We start from the raw sequence: 17,500 nt of genomic DNA, 5'->3' as shown, positions 1-17,500 counted from the left end.
GAATGTGAAGTTTTGTCATCCTTGGGCGCTTAAAGGTACTTATCATGGCAGTTTCTCTTGTCTTGAAGATGAAGTTCCTTTTGGGTTATGGCTTAGTATGCATAACTACCCCCCCCCCATTCCCACCCTCTGCCCCTCTGTGGTAAGAACAGTGAAATATAAAGTAAAGTTTTCATTTGTGAGATTGTCTTCGCCCGCCAGAAAAAGACTTTTCAGTATGTATGTATGTATGCCTATATATATATATATATATATATATATATATATATATATATATGTGTGTGTGTGTGTGTGTGTGTGTGTGTGTGTGTGTGTGTGTGTGTGTGTGTGTATGTATGTATGTATGTATATATACATGCATGTTTATATATATAGTGATTGTACGCGTGTTCATACAAATCCCCTATTAATTAAGCTATCCATTACTTTAACGACCATTTCGTAAATTCTATTCCATCACTGGTTTTCCCGTTTCATATGTAAATTACAATCGGACAGTGTGTCACCATGTCACAGGAACTTCCTCTCGGGCCCAGCTGTTTCTCCCCGCCAGTTTATCTCGGTAACAAACATCACTGAGCATATGGCCTTTTTCTATTTTTCTATTTTTATTTATATTATTTTTCTATTCGTCATCTCGTCAAATCACGTGATTGGGGGGGGGGGGAGTCATGACACATCATCTGTGAGAATAATATGTCATTTGTGACGTCATGGATCCGGCATGCCTTCCACGGGTTCTGTTGCGTGTTTGCCATTTGTCATACAAGAAAAAAAGGGAATTGATTAAGAAATCGGTAATCCAAGATGGCACCGTATTCTTCATGTGTTGTTTTTTCTCTCTCTTTACTTCTTTTTTATTTACTTCTCGTGTATCATATATTATGTTTGATGGTTATTCCTCTTCCCATTTTCTCTCGTGTTGCGTTCCTTCTTCTTCACTCATTTTTCATTCTCTTCCCCTTTTTCTTCAATTTCTAATTTTCCTTTCTCCTTCTCCTCCCATCTTTTTCTCCTTTTTCCCTCTTCCCCTTCTCCTCCTCCCCTCTTCTCCTCCTCCACCCCATCCATCATCCTCTATTCTCCTCCCCTTTTTCGTTCAGCCCGCCCCCTTCATCTTCACCCGCTCCGCCCACCATCTCCCCCCATTACTCACGCCCCTCCCTTCCCTCCCCCCTACTCCCTACTTCCCTCCCCTCCCCTTCCTCCCCATTCGTTTCGCTTCCCCCCTCTGACCCCCCTCCCCCGCCTCCCCCACATAACGGGCCGTGTAAAACGAAGCTACGGAACCATCAAGCTTTAGTGTCCACGTGACGGTTGTGTCGTGAGGGTCGACGCCGCGAGATCTCTCTTGGGGGAAAAAATATAAAAAGAAAATAGAAAAAAACACTCAGAGAAAAAAAGAAAAAAAAGACTTTAATTTTTATCTTCAAATCGGAATAACATACGAAAAACATCCACCATGATGAAGGTCGTGCTGTGTCTGTCTCTCCTGGCGGCGTGCGCGTCGGCGGAGAAGGCCGAGGGCGCGCCCAAGACCTCCTTCCCCGACGACGTGCTCTCCGAGGTCGTCCTCCGGCTGGTGGAGGTGGCCCGCTCGACCTCCTACTCGTCCCTGCTCACCCTCAACGTCACCAACATCATCATCCTCGCCTTCGTCGCCTTCATCGCCCTCGGATACTTCGGCTTCATCGACGTCGGCCTCGGGCTCGGGAGGTCCTTCGGGAGTTCCTTGGACTTCGACCTCTCCACCGTCGGGAGGGCCGTGTCCTCCGTGGCCCCGCTCGTCCACCAGGCCCTCGAGACCTACAGCAGCCTGCAGGAGGAGCCTTCTCGCCGCGAGTCCTAGGCCCTTCGGTGAGTGGGTTTGTTGGCCACGAGGGAGTGCTCTTCTCGGGGCCTCGTCATGCTCCTGTTATTGTTGTTTTTGTTTTTTGTGGCTGTAGGTTTTGCTGTTGTTGTTGCCCGCATCTTGTGAGCCAGGAGCCCTTCCTCGGGAATGTTTTCGCGTTTCGTCTAGGAAAAAGAACAATCGATGCCAATTTTTGTCGTTTTTTTCACTGATACGTAAACTTTCTTTACGGAATTGTAATCCGTGCCAATATTTGGCAAAACTCATCAAAAACGTCATTGTAATCACGATTTTTAGTCATCTTCTAACTACTTCCAGACGATGTATATAGATATGAAGTAAATTTGTCAGTTATAACTCACTGATTATAATATTAGTCTTTGTCTTGTTCTTGTTGTATTTGTCGCTGCCATTGTTAGCTTTTTTATGTATTATGGAAATTAGGTAAACAGCCGGAATTAAATGTCTTAAACAACCTTATTTCATGGCGCGGTAAGTTGCAAATTAAACAAAATCATTTTCCTTCTAACGATGAAGTACAACTGAATTTCTCTTCATTCAGTTCAAAGTTCAAGTATTTATACGATATCTGCCAACGAAAGATAAAAAAATACTCTATCCTCTTAACTTTCATATATTTATAATCCTCAGAAATATTCAATTTACAACTTCCTTAATCTTGTAAATGGAGGGAAACCTTCTGAAGTATAGACGATTATCCAAATCAACTTCGATTTTTAACAATTCTGAAATCACAGCGATTAGAGTAGACCAACTCGTTAAGATAATTGGACCGAGTCACTTATTCAGGCAAAGAAATTTGGGAATTGTTGGTTTTCTGTCTATCTCTCCGTTTATCCATCTACCTTCCTACATACTAACTTATATATTCATTTATCTGTATGCCTATCCACCTTTTTGGACCTGCCTATTTATTCGTCTATCCATCCACCCATAAACCATCCTATTCACTCACGCTCCCACCCATCCATCCTTCTACTCACTCACCCATCTATCTATCTATAATATCTATACTTCCATCTATCCACCCACCCCCCCTCCCACTCACTCACTCACTCACTCACTCACTCACTCACTCACTCACTCACTCACTCACTCACTCACCCACCCACCCACCAATCCACCCATCCATCCATCCCCTCACCCACTCACCCACCCTCCCCTCCTATCCATCCACATCCATTCTCCATCCACGGACGAACGTACAGAAGGCAAGACGAAGCACAACAGCGGTTTCCCGTCCGTGCGTTCTCCCCCCCACCCACCCTTCCCCGTCTCCCTCCCCCCCACACACACACCCTTCCCCCTCTCCCTCTCCCCCTCCTCCCCTCATAAGTCACGCCCGCCCGAGTTTTATTCCCAGCTTAATAGCAGAGATAGAATGAGGAGCATTCCCTCCCCCCCCCCCCCCCTTGCAGGAAACGGGCGCTCTCGACAAACACGCACAAGAATGAGGTGTGTATCAGCTGTGATGGTAATGATAACCCTGCGATGTGAGGATGTGGCATTGATGATAATGATGATGATGATAATGATTTTTTTTTTTTTCTGTAGATGTGGGTTTTGGTTAGGTTATATTTACAGTGTTTTATGAGTATGGTTGATTGTGGGCTTGTGAGATAGAGGGAAAGGTATCGGAGCGAGAATGAATGGTGATTCAGTATGAGTTGAGGAATATAAATTACATGAAATTTATATGTATGTGTATGTATCTGTGTGCGTGTTTGTGTATGTGTCTGTGTGTATGTGTCTGTGTGCGTGCGTGTGTGTGTGTGTGTGTGTGTGTGTGTGCGTGTTTGTGTATGTGTCTGTGTGTATGTGTCTGTGTGCGTGCGTGTGTGTGTGTGTTTGTTTAAATATACCTGCTATAAAACTATTGCACCGTAAAGTAACTCCTATAAGACATAGCAATATTCACCATAATTTTTCTTCTTTATTTACAATGGATGTTGGATTCACATTGAACAATTACGTAAAACACCCAAGTGGAGTGTGCGTAATAGCGTCTAATAACGAAGCCAAAAGACCTTCATTATTATCGTGTGTTTTCTTGTTCTTCCCTTCGTTGTTTAAAGTACAGCAGGTGTCGCACTCAGCTGTGAGCATCGACGTGCGAAGACGGAAGTAGTGTCAGAACAGGAAATGATTTTGATCTGAGTTATAGCTTGATATGAAAGATTCCCGGAGTTCTTTGCACTGCAGGTGTTTTTTGTTGTTGTTGTTGTTGTTGTTTTTGCTGGCTTTGGAGAGGGAAATAATAGGACTTGGGTGGGTTTGAGTACTCTCGTTAAGGTGATTTTAGTGTTTGAGTCAATTTTGGTGTGTGTATGCGTGCGTGCGTGTGTGTGTGTGTGTGTGTGTGTGTGTGTGTGTGTGTGTGTGTGTGTGTGTGTGTGCGTGCGTGTGCGTGTGTGTGCGTGTGCGTGTGTCAGTGTCTGTGTATGTGTGAATGTGAGTATGTGTGTGAATTTGTACGTGTGTCATCGATTTTGTATCTATGATATGAAAGAAGAAACTGCTTGTTTAGAACAGACCAGTAAATGTTCAAATTGCCAAAGAGCCAGAAACAAGACAGTAAAACCATAACACTCTCTGAAGCTTGAATTTTCCGGCGAAGAAATACGAGAGAATGTAAACAAATATCCATTGAATTCTAACCACAATTACTAGACAAGAAAAACCTCACAGTTTTTTTTTTTTTTTTTTTTTTTGGGGGGGGGGTAATCGTCGATACACAGTTGAGAAAGAATTCAGATTCAGTTGTATAAAACGTTTTTTTTTTTCTTCTTCTTCTTCTTAAACTCCTTCTTCTTCTTCTTAATCTTCTTCTTGATCTTCATCTTTTTCTTCTTTCTTCTTAATCTTCTTAATCTTTTTCTTCTTCATCTTAATCTTCTTCTCAATCTTCTCCTTCTTCTAAATTTTCTTAATCTTCTTCTCTCTTTCTTTCCGCCATCCTTCAACACAAAACCTACACTTAACGAAACTACCGACGACTGCAATGAACAACGCATGGCCGATGGAGCCCGACGCGATGGCAGTGTGGTGTTACTGTTGCAAGATTCTTCAATTAATTTCAGAATTCTTGATGTGAGCGATCAGATGCGGTTGGATACGAAGGGTCTTTATTATCGTGATTTGCTGGAGTTAATCTGACGCGCTGTGGTAGGATTAATTGGACGGAAACGAGGAGATGGTTTTTATAAAATCGTCGGAGGTTTTGTTGTCATCGGAATGTTCCTGTTAAAATGCGAGAGAGAGAGAGAGAGATAGATAGATAGAGAGAGAGAGAGAGAGAGAGAGAGAGAGAGAGAGAGAAGGAGAGAGGGATGGACAGAGAGAAAGAGGGGGAGAGAGAGGGAGAGGGAGAGAGAGAGAGAAAATTGTTCTTCTCCTCTTCCTCTTCCTCCTACTCCTCCTCCTCTTCTTCTTTGTATTCTTCTTCATTTTCATAATCTCATCCTCCTTCTTCTCCTTCTAATCCTTTCCCTCTTTATTTTTCTTATCTTTATTATTATTATTATCATCATCATTATTATTCCTCCCTCCTCCTCCTCCTCCTCCTCCTCCTTACCCCCCTCCCCCCCCCAAAAACAAAAAAAAACTCATAGAGAATCACCAAAGACAAATTGAGCCGCGATCCCCCCTCGTGATAAGCCCGACCGACTCCCCGAGGGCGGCCGGTAACGATCGGGTTAGTTAACGGTCCCCTGGTTAAGGTGCTCGGCTGGTTTGCCTCAGTCAGCCGGCGTCGGGGAGTGGAATTCTATTGGGGTGATGCTCGTTTGCTGTTGTTTGGGGTTGTGTGGCGGTTGTGATTGTTGGGTTGCGTGTGTATGTTTGTGTGTTTGGTTGTTTAAGTTTTTTGTTTGTTTGTTTGTTTTCGATCAGTCAGAATGAAGATTTGCTTCGTATACGATACATACACATACACGCTCACACACACAGACACACACAAATATATGTGTCGGTCTGTCTGTGTCTGTCTGTCTGTGTGTATTTATATTGTATACGCATCTTCATTTTGTTTGAACTGCTATCCGCACATCTAAAACTATTTACTCTTCCTAAAACTATCATCCCCTTCAAATATCTACACATACAATCAGTACCTACCTCTTTCCATGCATTTTTTTTCGACTACAACAACCCTCTATCATGAAGTACAACACCACTGTTTCTCAATCTGTTACTTGTAGTCCCGAGCAAATAATATCTTCATCATTACACAGTTGAATTTCTTATGGAATGTATGACCCAATCCTTTTGCTGGATTCACGGTCTATTTCCTGGTTGTGAGAGGAGGGAGACTGTGCGAACGAAGGGATATAGATAGAGGGGTAGAGGAATAAAGAGGATGGGGAATAAGCAAGGGACGGAGGAGAGAGACAGACAGACAGACAGACAGACAGAGACAGAAAGAGAGAGAGAGAAAATAGAGGAACGACCAGGGAAAGACAGCAGAGAGAGAGAGAGACAGAGAAAGAGCCAAACAAAAAGAGTAAGAGAAATAAAGATTCGGAGATATTAAAATAAATAAATAAAAAGGAACCGACTGAGACAGAAAAGGGGAAAAAAAGAGAAGAGAAAGAAAAGAGGAAGAACAGAAAAACGCCCAAAGGAGGACAGCATGTAGGAACACACGCCCCGGCAACACAAAGGCACGAAAGCCAATAATCGCGTTATTTCTCAGCGTCAGAGTCTATTAGCGCGTTGAAAGGACGGCTCGGGAGTGGAGATCCCTGGCAACCGAGAGCCTGGCTTGGTAGTTCAATTTACCTTTTCTTTTGTCCACCTAGAAAAAGAAAGGAGTCATTTACCTACTCTTTTGTTCACCGAGAAAAGAAAGGGGTGAAAAAAAAATACATGTAGAAAGAGATGGATCATTGGGAGACAAAAATACGTATGGATAGAGATAGATCGTTATTTATTCTATTCGTCCATCGAGAAAAAAAAAGAAGAAAAAGATATGTATGGATAGAGATTGATCGTTATTCATTCTATTTGTCCACCGAGAAAAGAAAGAAAAGAAAAAAATACATATGGATAGAGATAGATGGTAATTCATACAATTTGTCCACCGAGAAAAATAGGGATGGAAAAATACATATGGATAGAGATAGATCGTTATTCATTCTATTTGTCCACCAAGAAAAGAAAAAAAATATATAAAAAATAATACATATGGATAGAGATATATCGTTATTCATTCTATTTGTCCACCGAGAAAATCAAGAAATAAAAAATACATATAGAGAGAGTGATGTTTATTCATTTATTTTGTCCACCAAGAAAAGCGAAAAAGAAGAAAAAACAGATTGTGATATCAATTTCTGGCTCATCTTTTTTATATACTCACGAGATGTATAAGAATCTCATTTTATTTGAACAACTCGCTTTGGAAAATAAGTATACGTTGATATAAAGTTTTGTGATGGATATAGGCCTACTAATGACCGAGGTAGGACGCGAGGTGTGTGTGTGTGTGTGTGGCGGGGGGGGGGGGGGGTGTCTATATACATTAACTGTCCGTAAATACATTTTTTCTATAAATAATCCAGTAAAGATATAAGATAATAAAGTCAAAGATGTTTATTTGAAGTATAGGTATATAGGTAAACAGTTAAGAGAAAAAAACATAGGTATATATAGAGAGTTAAGGAGGACAAAAATGTCGAAATATTATTTTTGAATTAAATAGCTATATACATAGAGTCAAGGAGGAAAAAATGTCGACATATTATTTTTCTCTCGCGTGTTTACAGGAAGTACAAACCGTTTTCTTTCGGGTCACCCAACAGGTGGCTGACGCAGGTCGCGAGGTTGCAGGTTCCTAACACACCCCTATTTTAGGTCGCGGTGTTAGCGGGTCACGCATATGTTCCGTAGCCAATTTACGGTAATTATGGCTTTGGGTGGGTAATTTCGAGAGGAAGTTTCCCTAAAGTTAGACCAAAAGGGGAAATTCCTGTCACGTTGGCGGATGTTCTTCAAACGGTACTGGATTCCTTTGATTTTTCGTTCGTGGGAACCTAATTCTGGTAATATCCTGCTTTTTCTTCTTTTGTATGGGATGCTTTTGTACTTATGCTGGTAAATATTCGTCAAAACCGTTAAAGGAAACCAGAGAATATATCATGAGGTTAGATTTTTAATAAATGGTTTGAATTCTCCACAAAACAAAATGGCATCGTCACCAGTTTCCCGATCCCCCTAAAAGAGAGTTCGATCTCCTATTGCGGATTCCATGGCGGTCTTACGTGAGTGTGTAAAAATGTCCACACTCACGTTGCAAAAGTTAACGCACATATCTTTTACTTCGAACTCAGAGAGAGAGAAAATGTGTGATTTTGCGCAGACCGAATCACACCTAAAATACGGCTTAACCTTGCCGCATGACCTTCATATATCAATGTCAACCAAAGAGCACATATTACGCGTTTCAACCCTATATTGTGAGATCAAATGCTTCTTCAGTCATGAAATTGCGAGACACCACGAAGGGGAATCGCTCCAGTAGTGTGTGAAAGAGAGAGAAAAAAGGATTTTTTTTTTTTTTTCTTTTCTTTTTTTTAAGGTTCGGAACTTCGTTTCACGTTTTCACAAAGTGTTACTTACGCTTCGTAGTTCCAAATTATGCATGAATTTCACAGAAACCTTTTGCACTCAGACATATTCATATACATGTTGTGTGTGTGTGTATGGATATATATATATATATATATATATATATATATATATATATATATATATATATATATGTGTGTGTGTGTGTGTGTGTGTGTGTGTGTGTGTGTGTGTGTGTGTGTGTGTGTGTGTGTGTGTGTGTGTGTGTGTGTGTGTGTGTGTGTGTGTGTGTGTGTGTGTGTGTGTGTGTGTGTGTGTGCGCGCGCACGTGACTGCGATTACGTACACACAAACCAGTACTCTATAAACGCCGACAACACAGAGCAAAGATGCCCTTCCCCCCAACCCCCCCAACCCCCCCAACCCCCCCAACCCCCTTCCTTCACGAGCCAGCAGCCCTGACTTGTAGTACGAGTCCGTGCCATTGGAAAGCCAGCCGCGATTGCATGGCTTTCCTGAGCATAAATAGGATATGAACGTCAGCCCCGATAGGCCTATTGTCTGGACTACCTGCGGCCTCTCATCATTTCCAGTAGGCCGTGGACGCGTCTTCTCCGTCCGTTCACATTGTCTTGTTTTATTTTCATTGTTTGGTTATTTAGTTTATTTCATCTATTTATTTAGTTTGTTTTTTAGTTTATCTATTTATCTTCTTTTTTTTTTGGGGGGGGGGTTGGTTTGAGTTTTTTTATAATTATTCTTATTTGTTCGTATTTATTTTAGCTTTTGCTTTTGTTTTCTTTTTCTTTTCTTTTAATTCGTAATTTGTCATATTTTCTTATTTTTTCTTCTCTTCATAATCATCATTATCATCATGTTTTTCAGCATCCTCCTCCTTCTTTTCTGCGCTTTTAATTAATTATTTACTGATTTTATTGTCATTATCATCATTAATATCATTATTATCTTCATCTAAAGTATCCGTCCACTTCTAACTCCTTATTCCTTTCCCCTTTCTCTGTCTACTAGTTTTATCAACCTTTCTTTCCCCTTACCCTTCTAATCCTCTCATCTTCCTATTCGCTCTTCGTATTCTTTTGGAAAGAATTATGGAGGCAAAAACAATAACAGACAGGCAGACAAACAGACAGACACATATTTAGGGAAGTGTATAAGAAAGTTCTGTTCTCGATAATGTGTGTGTTCGTGTGTGGATGCGTGTGTTCGTGTGTGTGTGTGTGTGTGTGTTCGTGTGTGTGTGTGTGTGTGTGTGTGTGTGTGTGTGTGTGTGTGTGTGTGTGTGTGTGTGTATGTACATGTGTGTGTGTGTGTATACGCGTGTGTGTGTGTGTGTGTGTGTGTGTGTGTGTGTGTGTGTGTGTGTGTGTGTGTGATTGTATCTACGTGTGTGCATATGCGTGTCGATGTACGGATATTGATGTCGACTGGAATGTAAGTGCCGATGTGTGTACAATTATCCGCTTGTGTCTGTATATGTACACGAAGAAATACGTTCCTCTTTACTTGCCTTGGTCTTCCTTATTTTTCACTTCTTCATTTATTCATATTTTTTTACTCGTATGCTACTCATCATCGCAAATTAATTTTAGAACATCCTCTATGAGTTCAAAAGGCGCCCTCATCATTTCATTTAATATCTACACATAATCTGTTCTAAATCAGCCACATCTACGCCAAACAGTTTTAAATAGCTGCAGATATCTTCACCGATATCAACTCTCCCTTAAAAATAAATAAATAAATAAATAAATGAATAAATAAATAAAAAACATACTCACTCTTTTCCTCTAGGCTATAACGTAAACCAACTGTTAAAAAAAAGAAAAAAAGTCAATACAAACGGTCCATAAATTGTGGAAAATAACACGGTCTGTTGCTCAACCTCCCCACACTGGCGGGAGTAAAAAAGAAAAAAAAAAAGAAAGAAATAATAATGCTAAAAACAACGGAGGTGACGCTACAATACAATGCGTTACTTTTCCTCAAAAGCAAAGTCAAAGCAAACTCTGCGTCATCGCCCCCTCTCCCCCTACCCCCCCCCTCGACACGTATTGCGTCGCCGAGTTATGTAGAAAAGGTATGAAGGAGAATGAATATCTTCTCAATACAAGAGATGTATTTAGCTGGTTTCGATTCTATCTTCGTCAGAAATATATAACGGAGATATAATCGAAACCGGTCAAATACATCTCTTGTAGGCCTATAGTGAAGATATTCATTTTCCCTCATACCTTTTCTACATTTGTCAACACGAATACGGTTCACCGCCGAGCTGGCCGAAACTCGTCGAGACATCTGCTATGGCGCCCACAACGAAATGCTCAGCGAATTGTGTCGACGGGGAAGATGGCTGACCTACTTCCCTCCTTGACACGCGGCCTTTTGTGTCGCCACATGATCGTTATGGCTGTTACGGCGTCTCACCGCAGAGTAACAGCGATATTCCCAACGTGTTCTCGACATTCCTCCGGTGGGTGGGTGGGTGCGGGGGACATGGGGAGGGGAGGGGTCTGTTTCGTCTAATTAGGGGATATTATTTTTTTGTTATATATGTTAGTCGTTTTTTTAAAATCCCCTCGTTACCCTTCTCACTGACTTTATATTTCTTGTTCACTTCTTTTAGGTACGTAGCCGTTCTATTGACTGGCTATCAATGTCAGTCTATTTGTGGCTCTTGGTCATATTTCATATTTTCTCTAATGGGAATGTGGGAGCTTAGAGTAGATATAGAGAGTAATAAGAAGAGATTCTCAGAATAGATATCAAAGATACCGTTAGATGCTTCAAGCGGTATCCAGTTTTAGCGCTGTAGTCCCCCAAGTTCATATCATTTGTATCTATTTAGGTAAATAATGTATTCATATCTTCAATTTCTTCGCATGAATGATTTTGAATTATTCTTATTCATAGATATCTTATATTTGTTTTGTTTCTTTTTCAGATAAAGAATGGAATGAAGACGTATCCAACTTTATGCTCGTAGCTCTTGCGTGACGTCATCCCGAGCAACTACGCGCAATGGCGACGTCTCATTGGCTGCTTCCTGCTGTTCCCTCCTCAAGACCTCCCCTCGTGACGTCATCTTTTATGTCACGTCTGTTTCATAACATCACGCTTAAAAAAAATTAAGGTTTCATGACGTCACCATAAGTGCCACTTCCTCTTAGGTATTAAATCTGTCTTCAAGGTGCCACTTGCTCTATGATACCACAAAGAGGTATCATTATCTCCTCTTTAATAATAATACCAGAAGTCTCTTACCAAGCCATCTTCCCATTGGCTGCCACAGCTTGCTTCGGCGGTTAACCTGAAGCAAGCCGTTTCGTTTAAATTTTGGCCTAAAATACACCTCAATATACGTATTTCCATGACAGCGAAATAGCTTTTAAATATATTCCATTATTTCGATTCTCAAAGACTATTTCCTAACGTAAATTATTGAATTCCTGCAACACACGTTTTATCTCTCGTCTTTTGTTATTGTTGTTATTGTTATTTCACGTTTTTTTTCCTTTTTATTGCCAAAATAATTAATTTTGCTGGAACTGTTTGTCTCCTCCAAGCGCCATTCTCACCACATGTGCACACATACACACACATACACACAAACTGACACACACACACCTGCACACGCTCACATACTGACACATAACACACAAACTCACACACGCACAAACACTGACACATAACGCTCAAGAACTCACACACACACACACACAAACTGACACACAAATTTACACACAAAAACACATACACTGACACAAATACACATAAACTCACACATACTGACACATAGCACTCACAAACTCACACACACACACACACAGCTACACACGCACACGGGAGGGCGATCGTTCCGGCGACCGATAATACTCATCACCGGCGGCCAAGTGGCGTCGGAGTCATGTTATGTTAAGTTTTGTTGATTGTTTGTTTGTTGTTAATATATTTAATAAAAATAGTCAAAGCATAGACGCGAGTTTGTTTTTTCGAGCCTTAATTCTACAGTCATATATATATATATATATATATATATATATATATATATATATATATATATATATATATATATATATATATATATATATATATATATATATATATATATATATATATATATATATATATGTGAGTGTGTGTGTTTGTGTGTGTGTGTATGTATACACACACACACACACACACACACACACACACACACACACACACACACACGCATATATATATATACTTATATTATATATATATATATATATATATATATATATATATATATATATAAATATATATATATATATATATATATATATATATATATATATATATATATATTACATATATATATCATATTTATATATACACATACAGTATATATACCTTTCTCAGCTTTCTCTCATTTCTATATGGGAGAGAGCTGAGAATATATACATACATACACACACACACACGCATATATATATATATATATATATATATATATATATATCCACTCGTGTGTGTGTGTGGATTTGTGCACATATGTATGCATTTACATGTATACATACAAATACTAACAGAAAAAGAAAAAAATACAAAAACACAGAAATGCAGAGAGAAATAAACAAAATACAAGAAAACGAACCAAAAATGAACCACTGCCAACTTCACACCAAAAGCGGGCCCCAAGAAGACTCAACGAAGTCAAAATCTACACGTGATACAAATCAGAAGGGATCCTGAATATAAAAATAAGAACACCACTTAAGAACACGTAAAGGCAAAGGGATCCTGAATGTAAAAACAAGAACATCACTTAAGAACACGTAAAGGCAAAGGGATCCTGAATGTAAAAACAAGAACATCACTTAAGAACACGTAAAGGCAAAGGGATCCTGAATGTAAAAAAAAAAGAACACCACTTGAGAACACGTAAAACCGAAGGGATCCTGAATATAAAAACAAGAACACCACTTAAGAACACGTAAAGGCGAAGGGATCCTGAATATAAAAACAAGAACATCACTTAAGAACACGTAAAATCGAAGGGATCCTGAATATAAAAACAAGAACATCACTCAAGAACACGTAAAGGCGAAGGGATCCTGAATATAAAAACAAGAACACGTAAAGGCGAAGGGATCATTAATGTAAAAACAAGAACACCGCTTAAGAACACGTAAAGGCGAAGGGATCCTGAATGTAAAAACAAGAACATCACTTAAGAACACGTAAAGGCGAAGGGATCATTAATGTAAAAACAAGAACACCGCTTAAGAACACGTAAAGGCGAAGGGATCCTGAATATAAAAACAAGAACACCGCTTAAGAACACGTGAAGGCGAAGGGATCCTGAATATAAAAACAAGAACACCGCTTAAGAACACGTGAAGGCGAAGGGATGCTGATTATAAAAACAAGAACACCACTTAAGAACACGTAAAGGCGAAGGGATCCTCAATATAAAAACAAGAACACCACTTAAGAACACGTAAAGGCGAAGGGATCCTGAATATAAAAACAAGAACATCACTCAAGAACACGTAAAGGCGAAGAGATCCTGAATATAAAAACAAGAACATCACTCAAGAACACGTAAAGGCGAAGGGATCCTGAATATAAAAACAAGAACACGTAAAGGCGAAGGGATCATTAATGTAAAAACAAGAACACCGCTTAAGAACACGTAAAGGCGAAGGAATCCTGAATATAAAAACAAGAACACCACTTAAGAACACGTAAAATCGAAGGGATCCTTAATGTAAAAATGAGAACACCACTTAAGAAGACGTAAAGGTGAAAGAAATAATGGATAAAGAACAAGAACAAGGTATGCAAAGGAGAAGGAGTAATTGAACGCTTTATCATCTTGTAAATTTATCGTAATGAACCCTGTAGGCCTAACGGAAGAATCTCCTTATTTGGCGCGAAGTTCCATTAATTTTGCTTTAAGTGACGACAGGAGAAAAAAAACATCTTTCGGATCTTGTTTTGTTATTATTCTTATTGTTTTCTCTCTTGTTTGTTGTTCTTGTTTGTGTGTCTATTTTTTTCTTCTATGTTTATTTTTTTTCTTCTTCTCTTATAATTTTTCTTCATATTCTTCTTTTCGTTTCACTTTCTTTTTTTATGTCCTATTTCTTTTGCTTACTTCTCTTCTCTTTTCTATTTCTTTCGTTTTCTTTTTTCCTTTCTATTTCTTTCTAAACTCCTTTCCTTTTCTTCTTTCCTCTTAATTCCTTCCTTTCTCCTTTCTATTCTCTTCTTCTTTCTCCCTTTCTGCTTTTCTTTTCTCGTTTCTAATTCTTCTTATTCTTCTTTCTTCCTTTCTATTTCTTTTTTATCTCCTTCCTCTTTCTCTCATTTCTTTTTCTTCTCTTCTTCCCTCCTTTCCATTTCTTTCTCAGACGGAGACAAAAAAAATCCCAAAATCAAAGCAGCAAAATGATTATTTTCAATATTAAATCATGACTTTCCAGTATTTTTTTTCAACATCAAATCCCTAAGCGTGTGAGTTTAACCATTTTTATTCATTTATCGATCTATTTATCTGTTTACGCATTTATTCGTGTATTCATTCATCTATTCCTTCATTCATCTGTCTTTTATTCATCTCTGTATGTGGAGTTCCTTGCAAATTGCAGTAGACATTCTAAGGCGTTTTTGGTGTTGGTATCTCGGTTTTACGTAGTGCAGTATATGCTCTCTTTATCTATCGATCTACTTATCTTTCTTTCTTTCGCTCTCTCTCTCTCTCTCTCTTTCTATCTATCTGTCTGTCTGTCTGTATATCTATCTGTCCTTTCCCTCTCTCTAGCTATTTCTCTCTCTCTCTCTCTCTTTCTCTCTCTCTCTCTCTCTCTCTCTCTCTCTCTCTCTCTCTCTCTCTCTCTCTCTCTCTCTCTCTCTCTCTCTCTGTCTCTCTCTCTCTCTCTTTCTCTCTCTCTCTCTCTCTCTCTATCTATCTATATTTGTATCCTGCTATTTTTTCTCTTTTCTTTCTTTCTTTCTCTCTCTCTCGCCTTCTCTCTCGGTCTCTATCTATCTATCTATTTATCTGTCTGTCTATCTATCTATATGTCCTTTCTCTCTCTCTAGCTATTCTCTCTCTCTCTCTCTCTCTCTCTCTCTCTCTCTCTCTCTCTCTCTCTCTCTCTCTCTCTCTCTCTCTCTCTCTCTCTCTCTCTCTCTCTATCTATCTATCTATCTATCCATCTGTTCTTTCTCTCTTCTCTCTTTCTTTCTCTCTCTCTCGCGATCTCTCTCGGTCTCTATCTATCTATCTATTTATCTGTCTGTCTATCTATCTATATGTCCTTTCTCTCTCTCTAGCTATTTCTCTCTCTCTCTCTCTCTCTCTCCCTCCCTCTCTCTCTCTCTCTCTCTCTCTCTCTCTCTCTCTCTCTCTCTCTCTCTCTCTCTCTCTCTCTCTCTCTCTCTCTCTCTCTCTCTCTCTCTCTCTCTCTCTCTCTCTCTCTCTCTCAGAAGAGGAAGAAGAGAAATAACAAGATCTAATCTGTTACAATTCCCCCACCAGTTTACGGGAAACAACAACCAAGAAAAAAAAAAGAAAGAAAGAGAGAGAAAAAAAAAACAATATGAAATCTTGATGAAGTGAAATCTGAAGAAAACCACAAAATAGGGAATAACTGGACTTGAATAGACACCGCTGGTTTTTTGGTGTTTTGGGGGGGACCAGTTTGTGTGCGTGTGTTTGTTTGGTTGTTTGAGTGAGTGCGTGGATGCGTTTGTTTGTGCGTTTGTTTCTTTGTTTGATTGTGTGTGTGTGTGTGTGTGTGTGTGTGTGTGTGTGTGTGTGTGTGTGTGTGTGCGTGTGTGTGTCTGTGTGTGTGTGTGTGTGTGTGTGTGTGTGTGTGTGTGTGTGTGTGTGTGTGTGTGTGTGTGTGTGTGTGTGTGTGTGTGTGTGTGTGTGTGTGTGTGTGTGTGTGTGTGTGTGTGTGTGTGTGTGTGTGTGTGTGTGTGTGTGTGTGTGTGTGTGTGTGTGTGTGTGCGTGTGTGTGCGAAAGACTGATAAATACCTTGAGACACATACATAAACAAGAGAAGAGAAATGGAGACACAGAGAGATAAAGAGAAGTTATAGATAATAACAAATAAATCAATAAATATATAAAAACTGTTTTGATAACAGCTAGTTACAGCGCACAGCACCCCCCCCCCCATCCTCGTCCCATACTCTTACCTTCCCCCCTTCCCCTCCCCCTCCCTTGCTCATCCCTCCTCTGTCGCCTCTTCTTTCTCCTTTATCCCTCCGTTTTTCTCTTCTCCGACGTGTTCCTTCCTCCTCTTCCCTCCTTTATTCTCCTCCCTTCCGCTATCCATCATTCCCTTACCAACTCTCTCCCTCCTCCTCCTCCTTCCCTCCCATTCTTTCCTTCTTCATCCCTCTCCATTACTTCTTTCTTCTCATCACCCCCACCCTCCCTATTTCCTTCATCCCTCCTTCTTCCTCCCCTCCTTCCCTCCCTCTTCCTACCCCTTCTTCTCCCCCTCACACCACCCTCTCCCTCCCAGTCTCTCCCCTTCCCTTCACTCTCTCCTCTCACCCCCTCTCCTTCCTTCTCTCTCTCTCTCCTCTCACCCTCCTCCCCTTCCCTCTCTCTCTCTCTCCTCTCACCCCCTCCACACCACCCTCTCCCTCCCCGTCTCTTCCCTTCTCTCTCCCTCTCTCTCCTCTCACCCTCCCTCCCCCTCCCTCTCTCTCTCTCCTCTCACACCACTCTCTCCCTCCCAGTCTCTCCCCTTCCCCCTCTCTCTCTCTCTCTCTCTCTCTCTCTCTCTCTCTCTCTCTCTCTCTCTCTCTCTCTCTCTCTCTCTCTCTCTCTCTCTCTCTCTCTCTCTCTCTCTCTCTCTCTCTCCTCTCACACCACCCTCTCCCTCCCAGTCTCTCCCCTTCCCTCTCTCCCTCTCTCTCTCTCTCATCCCCTCCCTCTCTCTCTCTCTCTCTCTCCTCTCAACCCCCTCCTCCCCCCCCTCTCTCTCTCCATCCTCTCACCCCCCCCCCCCCTCCATCTGCTTCTTGCTGTTGTGACGTCAACGCGGTAA

At 40.6% G+C, this 17,500-nt stretch overlaps 1 protein-coding gene across 1 annotated transcript; it reads left to right on the top strand.

Annotated features, from left to right (window-relative positions):
* The first annotated feature begins 1,307 nt into the window (after positions 1-1,307).
* LOC138863780 (uncharacterized) lies at positions 1,308-12,433 on the top strand. The gene is made up of 2 exons (XM_070128999.1): positions 1,308-1,857; positions 11,403-12,433. The coding sequence occupies exon 1, from the start codon at positions 1,463-1,465 to the stop codon at positions 1,847-1,849; it is 387 nt and encodes a 128-aa protein (XP_069985100.1). The 5' UTR covers positions 1,308-1,462; the 3' UTR covers positions 1,850-1,857; positions 11,403-12,433.
* The last annotated feature ends 5,067 nt before the right edge of the window (positions 12,434-17,500 follow it).

Source organism: Penaeus vannamei, chromosome 1 (assembly GCF_042767895.1).
Source record: "Penaeus vannamei isolate JL-2024 chromosome 1, ASM4276789v1, whole genome shotgun sequence".
In the NCBI taxonomy this organism is placed as follows: Eukaryota; Metazoa; Arthropoda; class Malacostraca; order Decapoda; family Penaeidae; genus Penaeus; species Penaeus vannamei.
This window is presented reverse-complemented; position numbering and strand designations above follow the sequence as displayed.

Excerpts from the sequence above, each read along its gene's own strand:
- LOC138863780 (XM_070128999.1), top strand. The coding sequence starts at position 1,463 with ATGATGAAGGTCGTGCTGTGTCTGTCTCTCCTGGCGGCGTGCGCGTCG.